We start from the raw sequence: 12,153 nt of genomic DNA, 5'->3' as shown, positions 1-12,153 counted from the left end.
CGACAACGTCGCCCCGACAACGTCGCCCCGACGTCGCCCCTGACGTCGCCACGACGATAACGTGCGGGGCGTCGCCCCATCGCTCCGTCCAAGCGATGGCGTCAACCTGTCGTCAAGTTAATTGCGGTGCCGATTGTTGCTGGCCGCTTGACGTTTTAAAAATAAAAATTCCCAGACCCTTTTGTGCTTTGGCCAACCGTGTTGTAAAAACAGGAACAACACCAGGACGATACCAACAACAACGCAACACCAACACCAACACAACAACACAACAACTCCACACGCGCACGTGTATCGTGCCGAGCTCCAGGTGACACCGTCCCCGGCCATCCCTCCGCCCTTCACCCCCAACCCGCCGGTGTGATTGGCTCCGAGCGTCGGGTGGTGGAGGGTCTTGGCGACACAGACCTGCAGGCGCGGTGGGAGAGAGGGCGGCGTGCACGCCGCTGTTGAGGAATTTCTGTTCGTGGTGAGGTTTTTTTTTTCTGCGCATGGAGAGGAGACTGGAGAGAGGGGGGGGGGGGGCTATGAGGGGGGGGGGGGCAGGTGGTGGCGGGCGATGCTCTAAGCTCTGCACGGATGGATTCAAGAATTCACACCTCGCAGCAACACGCACCTGGCAAGCACTGCCACGTGGTGGTGGTCACCCATCCGAGTTCAGCGGGCTCAGACCTGCTTTTCTTGCGAGGGCGGGCGGGCATTGGGGGGTGACCAGACCTGGGAGGCTAAGCAGGTTCGTGCCTGGGCCCGTGCTCGATACGTAGGGGGCGGTGGGGGGGGGGGTAGGAGGCGAGATTTTGATCGTCGTTTGATCCAAGTGCTCGTCGTTTGATCGATGAATGCGCCGCAAGCGTCAAGTCTCCTCCACCGACATCACCACCACCGACATCACCGACATCACCGCCGCCACCGCCATCACTGCCCGCTGGCCGCTCGGTCCAGCAGCTCGTATCGCCGGCGCAGCTCCCCGACGCGCCCTTGCCCCAGGGCGGCCGTGCCGGCTTGCGCCGAGGGGGACGCGGAGAGGAGGGGTCCGCCGGGCTGCGATGCCGGGCGTGCCGAGCGCGCCGAGCGTGCCGAGCGCGCCGGGAGCGCCGGGAGCGCCGAGCGTGCCGGGGGGGGGCAGCTGAGCCGCGCCGCGTCCCCCCGAACGAGCAGCAGCGGCGAGGGCGGAGGGGTAGACGCGGACGCCGCCGTTGCCGCGGCGACGTCGGTGAGGAGCGACGGCAGCGAGCCGCCGTGCTGGTTGCCGCACGACGCCGTCGTGGCCGCCCGGCGCCGCGGGGAGGGAGACGAGGTGGACGAGGTGGACGAGGTGGTGGAGGTGGAGCTGTGGAGACGGGGGGTGGGGGGAGAGAGCGGAGAGGTCACGGGGCCGGTGGACATCGGAGAGACTGTTCTGGCGTCTGGCTAAAAGTGTTGTCCGGTTGTGTGTGTTATGGTGTGTGTTGTGTGTGTTGTGTGTGTGTTGTGTGTGTATGTGTGGTGTCTGTGTGGTGTGTGTGGTGTGTGTGTGTTGTGTGTGTGTTGTGTGTGTGTGCTGTGTTGTGTGTGTGTGTTGTTTGTTGTGTGTGTGGTGTGTATGTGTGTTGTGTGTGTTGTGTGTGTTTGTTGTGTGTGTTTGTTGTGTGTGTGTGTTGTGTGTGTGTTGTTCCTGTGTTGTCCAGTTATTAAAACAAAAACTTTTAAACTAAAACTATATGTTTGTATTGTACCAGGTAAGGCCCACTGAGCTATATCGCTCTTCGTCAGAAGTGCCCTGGCCACAAGCGGTAGCTCAACAAAGTGGCTGATCGTGTAGAAATTTTAATCGGCCAAATACTCAAGAACGGAGAACCTCGAGAAAAATCCCGTGACCACGGGGATTTATACAGGCGGCAGGGTCGGCATCGAATCCAACGACCTGCACACCAGGCGAGGTAGTTAACATCTCAGTTGCACGTGTGCGTTGTTAGAGTGTGCGTTGTTAGAGTGTGCGTTGTTAGAGTGTGCGTTGTTAGAGTGTGCGTTGTTAGAGTGTGCGTTGTTAGAGTGTGTGTTGTTAGAGTGTGCGTTGTTAGAGTGTGCGTTGTTAGAGTGTGTGTTGTTAGAGTGTGCGTTGTTAGAGTGTGCGTTGTTAGAGTGTGTGTTGTTAGAGTGTGTGTTGTTAGAGTGTGTGTTGTTAGAGTGTGCGTTGTTAGAGTGTGCGTTGTTAGAGTGTGTGTTGTTAGAGTGTGCGTTGTTAGAGTGTGCGTTGTTAGAGTGTGTGTTGTTAGAGTGTGCGTTGTTAGAGTGTGTGTTGTTAGAGTGTGTGTTGTTAGAGTGTGCGTTGTTAGAGTGTGTGTTGTTAGAGTGTGCGTTGTTAGAGTGTGCGTTGTTAGAGTGTGCGTTGTTAGAGTGTGTGTTGTTAGAGTGTGCGTTGTTAGAGTGTGCGTTGTTAGAGTGTGTGTTGTTAGAGTGTGCGTTGTTAGAGTGTGTGTTGTTAGAGTGTGCGTTGTTAGAGTGTGTGTTGTTAGAGTGTGTGTTGTTAGAGTGTGTGTTGTTAGAGTGTGCGTTGTTAGAGTGTGTGTTGTTAGAGTGTGTGTTGTTAGAGTGTGCGTTGTTAGAGTGTGTGTTGTTAGAGTGTGCGTTGTTAGAGTGTGCGTTGTTAGAGTGTGTGTTGTTAGAGTGTGCGTTGTTAGAGTGTGTGTTGTTAGAGTGTGCGTTGTTAGAGCGTACGTTGTTAGAGTGTGCGTTGTTAGAGTGTGCGTTGTTAGAGTGTGCGTTGTTAGAGTGTGCGTTGTTAGAGTGTGTGTTGTTAGAGTGTGTGTTGTTAGAGTGTGTGTTGTTAGAGTGTGCGTTGTTAGAGTGTGCGTTGTTAGAGTGTGCGTTGTTAGAGTGTGCGTTGTTAGAGTGTGTGTTGTTAGAGTGTGCGTTGTTAGAGTGTGCGTTGTTAGAGTGTGCGTTGTTAGAGTGTGCGTTGTTAGAGTGTGCGTTGTTAGAGTGTGCGTTGTTAGAGTGTGTGTTGTTAGAGTGTGCGTTGTTAGAGTGTGCGTTGTTAGAGTGTGCGTTGTTAGAGTGTGCGTTGTTAGAGTGTGCGTTGTTAGAGTGTGCGTTGTTAGAGTGTGCGTTGTTAGAGTGTGCGTTGTTAGAGTGTGCGTTGTTAGAGCGTACGTTGTTAGAGTGTGTGTTGTTAGAGTGTGCGTTGTTAGAGTGTGCGTTGTTAGAGTGTGCGTTGTTAGAGTGTGCGTTGTTAGAGTGTGTGTTGTTAGAGTGTGCGTTGTTAGAGTGTGCGTTGTTAGAGTGTGCGTTGTTAGAGTGTGCGTTGTTAGAGTGTGCGTTGTTAGAGTGTGCGTTGTTAGAGCGTGCGTTGTTAGAGCGTACGTTGTTAGAGTGTGCGTTGTTAGAGTGTGCGTTGTTAGAGTGTGCGTTGTTAGAGTGTGCGTTGTTAGAGTGTGCGTTGTTAGAGTGTGTGTTGTTAGAGCGTACGTTGTTAGAGTGTGCGTTGTTAGAGCGTGTGTTGTTAGAGTGTGCGTTGTTAGAGCGTGCGTTGTTAGAGTGTGCGTTGTTAGAGCGTGTGTTGTTAGAGTGTGTGTTGTTAGAGCGTACGTTGTTAGAGTGTGCGTTGTTAGAGCGTGTGTTGTTAGAGTGTGCGTTGTTAGAGCGTGTGTTGTTAGAGTGTGCGTTGTTAGAGCGTACGTTGTTAGAGTGTGCGTTGTTAGAGCGTGTGTTGTTAGAGCGTGTGTTGTTAGAGCGTACGTTGTTAGAGTGTGCGTTGTTAGAGTGTGCGTTGTTAGAGCGTGTGTTGTTAGAGCGTGTGTTGTTAGAGCGTACGTTGTTAGAGTGTGCGTTGTTAGAGCGTGCGTTGTTAGAGTGTGCGTTGTTAGAGCGTGTGTTGTTAGAGTGTGCGTTGTTAGAGTGTGTGTTGTTAGAGCGTGTGTTGTTAGAGTGTGCGTTGTTAGAGCGTACGTTGTTAGAGCGTGTGTTGTTAGAGCGTGCGTTGTTAGAGCGTACGTTGTTAGAGCGTGTGTTGTTAGAGCGTACGTTGTTAGAGTGTGCGTTGTTAGAGCGTGCGTTGTTAGAGCGTACGTTGTTAGAGCGTGTGTTGTTAGAGCGTACGTTGTTAGAGTGTGCGTTGTTAGAGCGTACGTTGTTAGAGTGTGCGTTGTTAGAGCGTGCGTTGTTAGAGCGTACGTTGTTAGAGCGTGTGTTGTTAGAGCGTACGTTGTTAGAGCGTGCGTTGTTAGAGCGTACGTTGTTAGAGTGTGCGTTGTTAGAGCGTGCGTTGTTAGAGTGTGTGTTGTTAGAGCGTGTGTTGTTAGAGCGTGCGTTGTTAGAGTGTGCGTTGTTAGAGCGTGTGTTGTTAGAGTGTGCGTTGTTAGAGCGTGTGTTGTTAGAGCGTGTGTTGTTAGAGCGTGCGTTGTTAGAGTGTGCGTTGTTAGAGCGTGTGTTGTTAGAGCGTGTGTTGTTAGAGCGTGCGTTGTTAGAGTGTGCGTTGTTAGAGTGTGCGTTGTTAGAGTGTGCGTTGTTAGAGCGTGTGTTGTTAGAGCGTGTGTTGTTAGAGCGTGCGTTGTTAGAGTGTGCGTTGTTAGAGCGTGTGTTGTTAGAGTGTGTGTTGTTAGAGCGTACGTTGTTAGAGTGTGCGTTGTTAGAGCGTACGTTGTTAGAGTGTGCGTTGTTAGAGCGTGTGTTGTTAGAGTGTGTGTTGTTAGAGTGTGCGTTGTTAGAGCGTACGTTGTTAGAGTGTGCGTTGTTAGAGTGTGCGTTGTTAGAGTGTGTGTTGTTAGAGTGTGCGTTGTTAGAGCGTGTGTTGTTAGAGTGTGCGTTGTTAGAGTGTGCGTTGTTAGAGTGTGCGTTGTTAGAGTGTGCGTTGTTAGAGTGTGCGTTGTTAGAGTGTGCGTTGTTAGAGTGTGCGTTGTTAGAGTGTGCGTTGTTAGAGTGTGCGTTGTTAGAGTGTGCGTTGTTAGAGTGTGTGTTGTTAGAGTGTGTGTTGTTAGAGTGTGCGTTGTTAGAGTGTGCGTTGTTAGAGTGTGCGTTGTTAGAGTGTGTGTTGTTAGAGTGTGCGTTGTTAGAGTGTGCGTTGTTAGAGTGTGTGTTGTTAGAGTGTGCGTTGTTAGAGTGTGCGTTGTTAGAGTGTGCGTTGTTAGAGTGTGCGTTGTTAGAGTGTGCGTTGTTAGAGTGTGCGTTGTTAGAGTGTGCGTTGTTAGAGTGTGCGTTGTTAGAGTGTGCGTTGTTAGAGTGTGCGTTGTTAGAGTGTGTGTTGTTAGAGTGTGCGTTGTTAGAGTGTGCGTTGTTAGAGTGTGTGTTGTTAGAGCGTACGTTGTTAGAGTGTGTGTTGTTAGAGTGTGCGTTGTTAGAGTGTGCGTTGTTAGAGTGTGTGTTGTTAGAGTGTGTGTTGTTAGAGTGTGCGTTGTTAGAGTGTGCGTTGTTAGAGTGTGTGTTGTTAGAGCGTACGTTGTTAGAGTGTGTGTTGTTAGAGTGTGCGTTGTTAGAGTGTGCGTTGTTAGAGTGTACGTTGTTAGAGTGTGTGTTGTTAGAGTGTGCGTTGTTAGAGTGTGCGTTGTTAGAGTGTGCGTTGTTAGAGTGTGCGTTGTTAGAGTGTGCGTTGTTAGAGTGTGCGTTGTTAGAGTGTGCGTTGTTAGAGTGTGCGTTGTTAGAGTGTACGTTGTTAGAGTGTGCGTTGTTAGAGTGTGCGTTGTTAGAGTGTGCGTTGTTAGAGTGTACGTTGTTAGAGTGTGTGTTGTTAGAGTGTGCGTTGTTAGAGTGTGTGTTGTTAGAGTGTGCGTTGTTAGAGTGTGCGTTGTTAGAGTGTGTGTTGTTAGAGTGTACGTTGTTAGAGTGTGCGTTGTTAGAGTGTGCGTTGTTAGAGTGTGCGTTGTTAGAGTGTACGTTGTTAGAGCGTGCGTTGTTAGAGTGTGCGTTGTTAGAGTGTGCGTTGTTAGAGTGTGCGTTGTTAGAGTGTGCGTTGTTAGAGTGTGCGTTGTTAGAGTGTGCGTTGTTAGAGTGTACGTTGTTAGAGTGTGCGTTGTTAGAGTGTGCGTTGTTAGAGTGTGCGTTGTTAGAGTGTACGTTGTTAGAGTGTGTGTTGTTAGAGTGTGCGTTGTTAGAGTGTGCGTTGTTAGAGTGTGCGTTGTTAGAGTGTACGTTGTTAGAGTGTGTGTTGTTAGAGTGTGCGTTGTTAGAGCGTGTGTTGTTAGAGTGTACGTTGTTAGAGTGTGCGTTGTTAGAGTGTGCGTTGTTAGAGCGTACGTTGTTAGAGTGTGTGTTGTTAGAGTGTGCGTTGTTAGAGTGTGCGTTGTTAGAGTGTGTGTTGTTAGAGCGTACGTTGTTAGAGTGTGCGTTGTTAGAGTGTACGTTGTTAGAGTGTGTGTTGTTAGAGTGTGCGTTGTTAGAGTGTGCGTTGTTAGAGTGTGTGTTGTTAGAGTGTGCGTTGTTAGAGTGTGTGTTGTTAGAGTGTGCGTTGTTAGAGTGTGCGTTGTTAGAGTGTGCGTTGTTAGAGTGTACGTTGTTAGAGTGTGTGTTGTTAGAGTGTGCGTTGTTAGAGCGTGTGTTGTTAGAGTGTACGTTGTTAGAGTGTGCGTTGTTAGAGTGTGCGTTGTTAGAGCGTACGTTGTTAGAGTGTGCGTTGTTAGAGTGTGCGTTGTTAGAGTGTGCGTTGTTAGAGTGTGTGTTGTTAGAGCGTACGTTGTTAGAGTGTGCGTTGTTAGAGTGTGTGTTGTTAGAGTGTGCGTTGTTAGAGTGTGTGTTGTTAGAGTGTGCGTTGTTAGAGTGTGCGTTGTTAGAGCGTACGTTGTTAGAGTGTGCGTTGTTAGAGTGTGCGTTGTTAGAGTGTGCGTTGTTAGAGTGTGCGTTGTTAGAGTGTGCGTTGTTAGAGTGTGCGTTGTTAGAGTGTGCGTTGTTAGAGTGTGCGTTGTTAGAGTGTGCGTTGTTAGAGTGTGCGTTGTTAGAGTGTGTGTTGTTAGAGTGTGCGTTGTTAGAGTGTGTGTTGTTAGAGTGTGCGTTGTTAGAGTGTGCGTTGTTAGAGCGTACGTTGTTAGAGTGTGTGTTGTTAGAGTGTGTGTTGTTAGAGTGTGCGTTGTTAGAGTGTGCGTTGTTAGAGTGTGCGTTGTTAGAGTGTGCGTTGTTAGAGTGTGCGTTGTTAGAGCGTACGTTGTTAGAGTGTGTGTTGTTAGAGTGTGCGTTGTTAGAGTGTGTGTTGTTAGAGTGTGCGTTGTTAGAGTGTGCGTTGTTAGAGCGTACGTTGTTAGAGTGTGTGTTGTTAGAGTGTGCGTTGTTAGAGTGTGCGTTGTTAGAGTGTGCGTTGTTAGAGTGTGCGTTGTTAGAGTGTGCGTTGTTAGAGTGTGCGTTGTTAGAGTGTGCGTTGTTAGAGTGTGTGTTGTTAGAGTGTGCGTTGTTAGAGTGTGCGTTGTTAGAGTGTGTGTTGTTAGAGCGTGCGTTGTTAGAGTGTGCGTTGTTAGAGTGTGCGTTGTTAGAGTGTGCGTTGTTAGAGTGTGCGTTGTTAGAGTGTGCGTTGTTAGAGTGTGCGTTGTTAGAGTGTGTGTTGTTAGAGTGTGTGTTGTTAGAGCGTGCGTTGTTAGAGTGTGCGTTGTTAGAGTGTGCGTTGTTAGAGTGTGCGTTGTTAGAGTGTGCGTTGTTAGAGTGTGCGTTGTTAGAGCGTGCGTTGTTAGAGTGTGCGTTGTTAGAGCGTGCGTTGTTAGATTGTGCGTTGTCTGGGTTGTACGGCTGTAGTCCGGCTGTACGAGCGTAGCGAGGCGAGTGTGAGCCTCGGTCGGTGTCGTGGGCTTCCACCTGAGATGTGAGGTGTCCACCTCTTCCTCCTCCTCCTCGTCCTCGTCCTCGCTCTGCAGGGCTCCTCCACCCCTCACCTCCTCACCTGGATGGCGACGCACCCACGCACGCACGGGGATGTCCATGGCTACACTCGGGAACGACGCACACCGCCCCCCCCCCCTCCTCATCCCCCCCTCCTCGTCCCCCCGCGTCTCCCACCTCCCCCCCCCCCCCTCACCCTCCCCCCCCTCCTCAAAGACGGTGGTCACCGCACCGTCGCACACTTTCAGATGCGCTGCTCCTGCGGCCGTCTGGAACGCTCTTTTCCTTCCGATACTAGCAAGCCCCTGGGGGCCGCGCACCTTTTTAAATCATCGAGATTGTAAACTCATTACTTCAGAACTCGCACGGTCGGCTACGTTTCAACGTACACACAAGTCGCCCGGTAGCGATGAAGCCGCCCTCCCCCCCCCCCCCCCCCCAGTCTCACCTCCTTGTCCCCCCCGCATCTCCGAGGGGGGCGGCGGTGTTGCCGAGCGGAAGAAGTGGCCGTTGCCGGGGCCCGGTTGCCGTGGCGACGACGGGAGGCAGATCCCCAGCACCGCCATGTCGTCACGGCCACCACACAGGGACGTCTACGGGGGTGAGAGGGCGGGGGGGGCGGGGGGTGAGACACCAGAAACGGAAAAGGGGGGGTTCAGGTGGGTTCTGGATCTGCATGACGATTGTCATGCCGATTGCACAATGGTGATGGCGATGATGGTGATGATGGTGATGATGGTGATGATGGTGGATGGTGATGATGGTGATGATGGTGGATGGTGATCTTGGTTGATGGTGATGATGGTGGATGGTGATCTTGGTTGATGGTGATGATGGTGGATGGTGATGATGGTGGATGGCGATGATGGTGATGATGATGGTGGATGGCGATGATGGTGGATGGTTATCTTGGTTGATGGTAATGATGACGGGCCATAACACGAATGACAGCCGATGACAGCCGATAATTCCTTGGATCAATTCGCGACCCACCAACCCTCGCATCCAAAGCACTGAACCCAAATACAGACGACCCCCACTCACAAAGACAAAAACCACCCGTATAGCCTTAACAGACTGTTGGGGCAAGTGCTGTTAGCGAGCAGCACCTATGAAGGCCGGCACGGCACACGAGGGGGTGGGGGTGGCCAGCACCACGCCCGGCCGCCTTTGTCTCCCCAGCGGCGATGTTTTTACACACCGCTACACCAGCTACTCATTCGAGGCTGAGCAGACCTAGAGCGGAGGAGGCCCAGGACCACGGTTCAAATCACCGGCGTTGGCCGTGAGCGGCAATCGAACCCGGGTCGCCGGGGTTCGTGGCGTTAACCGTTGCGCCGCCGCTCCCCGACTCACCTGCTAACTCCTCCACTCCTCGCGGTGCTAACCACTGCGCCACCGCTCCCCCGACTCACCTGCTAGCTCCTCCACTCCTCGCGGCGCTAACCGCTGCACCGCCGCTCCCCCGACTCACCTGCTAACTCTTCCACTCCTCGCGGCGCTAACCGCTGCGCCACCGCTCCCCGACTCACCTGCGAACTCTTCCACTCCTCCTGCCCGGCTCCGAGGAGGTCGTCGAGGCTGCGGGAGGCCGTCAAGGGGCGCGGCTCCAGCGACGGCTCCAGCGACGCGTCCAGCGAGGCGAGGATCTCCGACAAGAGATCCATCTCCTCCTCCTGGGGGCCCGCGCTCAGCGGGGGGCTCCCGGGCCCCCCCCCCCTCGACCACCTCGGACGCCAAGGGCCTCCGCGAGCTGACCCCGAGTCGGCGTGGGGGGGGGGGGGCGAGGTCAGAGGTCACCGGTGATGTCGTTCGTTAGCGAGGAGCAGCGGTGATGTTTACGCTCTTTGCACCGGGCGCTCGTTACGAGGCCGAGTGGGACCGGTCCCGATAATCGCCGCCGCCACCACCGGCGTTGGTGATGGCGGCCGCGAGCGGGGATCGAACTGGGGTCGTTCTCCGCCGCGCTAACCGCTGCGCCACTGCTCCCCGCTCACTCGCACGGCGCGTGCGTGCGTCACGCAGCACTAACGAGCCGCGCGCTCGTTAACGCTGCACCATCCCTACCGCCCCCCCTCCCCCTCTCTACCTGGGTGGGGGGGGGGGAGATCGGAGACACCTGGGGATGCGAGCGGCCGTTACCACGGCGACAGGCGTGGTCGTTAGTCCGTGGGGGTGGGGGCCGGGGGGGGTGGGGGTGGGGCGAGTGGTGGATTGGAGCCCGGCGAGGTGATTACAGTGATTAGTGAAAGCGGAGAGCGAGCAAGGGCTGAGCCGTCAGTCCAACGCGGCGCTCCCCTCCCCATCTGCCACACAGGGCGTGAGTGGAGACCCACCCCGTCACGTGACACGGCCCACCCCGTCACGTGACACGGCCCACCCCCCACGAGAGGGCCCCGTCACGTGACCACCCCCCCCCCCCGTCACCCATCGCGGCTTCCAACTCAGCGGCCGCCCTGGTTAACGCTGCACCTTTGAAGAAGAGGTTAATTGTTCAAGATGGACTTTACCCAGGAAAGAAACTTCTTCTGATGATCATCATCACCATCAATGATCATCAATGGTCATTCAATCATCTTCAGTTATCGCAGCCCACAGCATCGACTATTTTCGTCGCCGTATTTGAAAATGACACCGCAAATACATTGACGGGTAAAGCCACGGCAGCAGCAGCAGCGCCCGCTGTGAGCGTCAGCAGGCTGTGTGCGTCTGTCAGAGGTCGCAAACGGGTTTTGATTCCTTACCCGTACCCGTACCCGGCCGCACCAGGGTCGCAAACGGGTACCCGTACCCGGCCGTACCCGTACCCTACCCGTACCCAGCCGGGTACGGGTAGGGTACGGGTATCTGGTACCTGATTGCGACCTCTGGGATGAAGCCATGTTGCAGGCGCGGGTGGGTTGATTCTAGGAACTTGAATTGTGAGAAGAGACAAAACGTTGGGAAATGAGTGACAAACGGTGACTCACCAGTGACTCACGGCCTACCCGTACCCGTACCCGGCCGCACCAGGGTCGCAAACGGGTATCGGGTACCTGATTGCGACCTCTGGGATGAAGCCATGTTGCAGGCGCGGGTGGGTTGATTCTAGGAACTTGAATTGTGAGAAGAGACAAGACGTTGGGAAATGAGTGACAAACAGTTACTCACCAGTGACTCACGGCCTACCTGTACCCGTACCCGGCCGCACCAGGGTCGCAAACGGGTACCCGTACGCGTACCCAGCCGGGTACGGGTAGCCGGGTATCGGGTAGGGTACGGGTATCGGGTACCCGGTTGCGACCTCTGGCGTCTGTCTGAAAGCAGCGGTAGCAGCAGGGCCTAGCCTCGTGGCGACGGCACTGCTACAGCCACCGTCAACACCACTGCCACTCTGAGCCATGCCCTATCCACTGCTGCATGAAGGCCTCCCTTCTCCAAACCGCCACTGCCACCAACACCACAACTACCACCAGCACCAAAGACAAAGATTTCTCCGTGTAGCCTGTAACAGACTGTTGGGGCAAGCGCTGTTAGCAAGCGCCTACGAAGGCCGGCACGGTACACGAGGGGGTGGGCGGACAGCACCACGCCAACCGCCTTTGTCTCCCTTGTGGCGATGTTTACACACCGCTACGCCAGGTATTTATTTGAGGCTGAGTCGACCTAGGGGAGGCCCAGGACCGGCTCAGATCGCCGTCACCGGTGTTGGCCGCGAGCGGGAATCGAACTCGGGCCGCCAGATTCGTAGCGCAGCGTAGCGATGCCATCACCGCCAACAACACCACCGCCTCTGCCGACACCACCGCCACCACCACCACCCCTACCGCCAACACCACCGCTACCGCCAACACCACCGCCAACACCACCGCCAACACCACCACCCCCACCGCCAACACCATCGCCAACACCACCGCTACCGCCAACACCACCGCCAACACCACCGCCAACACCACCACCACCACCGCCAACACCACCACCACCACCGCCAACACCACCGCCAACACCACCGCTACCGCCAACACCACCGCCAACACCACCGCCAACACCACCGCCAACACCACCACCACCACCGCCAACACCACCGCCAACACCACCACCACCGCCTCTCGCGTTCGCCGTGATCCACACAACAAGCCGATTCCAGCATCACGTGTTCGGGGGGTGGGGGGGGGCAGCGGGGAGGGGAAAGTGGTGGGGTGGGGGGGGGCGCCCAGGGTACATTTATTTCGGTGGCGGTGAGGGGGGGGGGGGGTCTCACAATCAGAATCTTGCATTCATGCCGGAGGGGAATCCGATGAGCTATGAAGCTCTTCTTTCACAGACGTCCCATCGACTCACCTCGGCCTGCGCTGAGAGAGGCCCCTCCCCACGGCGGAGCTGCCCCCGTACGAGGAGCTGAGC

At 54.4% G+C, this 12,153-nt stretch overlaps 1 protein-coding gene across 1 annotated transcript in view; it reads right to left on the bottom strand.

The window, feature by feature from the left end:
- Nucleotides 1-569: 569 nt before the first annotated feature.
- LOC144948352 (uncharacterized) overlaps nucleotides 570-12,153 on the bottom strand; it is a 17,254-nt gene continuing 5,670 nt past the window's right edge. The window contains exons 3-7 of the mRNA XM_078877780.1: nucleotides 12,091-12,153; nucleotides 9,303-9,498; nucleotides 8,219-8,363; nucleotides 7,747-7,831; nucleotides 570-1,330 (exon numbers count right to left, since the gene is read on the bottom strand). The exon at nucleotides 12,091-12,153 is cut by the window's right edge and continues 11 nt beyond it. Coding sequence (XP_078733906.1) covers nucleotides 916-1,330; nucleotides 7,747-7,831; nucleotides 8,219-8,363; nucleotides 9,303-9,498; nucleotides 12,091-12,153 — 904 coding nt within the window. The 3' untranslated portion in view covers nucleotides 570-915. The remainder of the gene's footprint in view (nucleotides 1,331-7,746; nucleotides 7,832-8,218; nucleotides 8,364-9,302; nucleotides 9,499-12,090) is intronic.

Source organism: Lampetra fluviatilis, chromosome 49, assembly GCF_964198595.1.
Source record: "Lampetra fluviatilis chromosome 49, kcLamFluv1.1, whole genome shotgun sequence".
Taxonomy (NCBI): Eukaryota; Metazoa; Chordata; class Hyperoartia; order Petromyzontiformes; family Petromyzontidae; genus Lampetra; species Lampetra fluviatilis.
The sequence above is the reverse complement of the archived record's forward strand: the minus strand, read 5'-3'. Positions and strand labels throughout refer to the sequence as shown.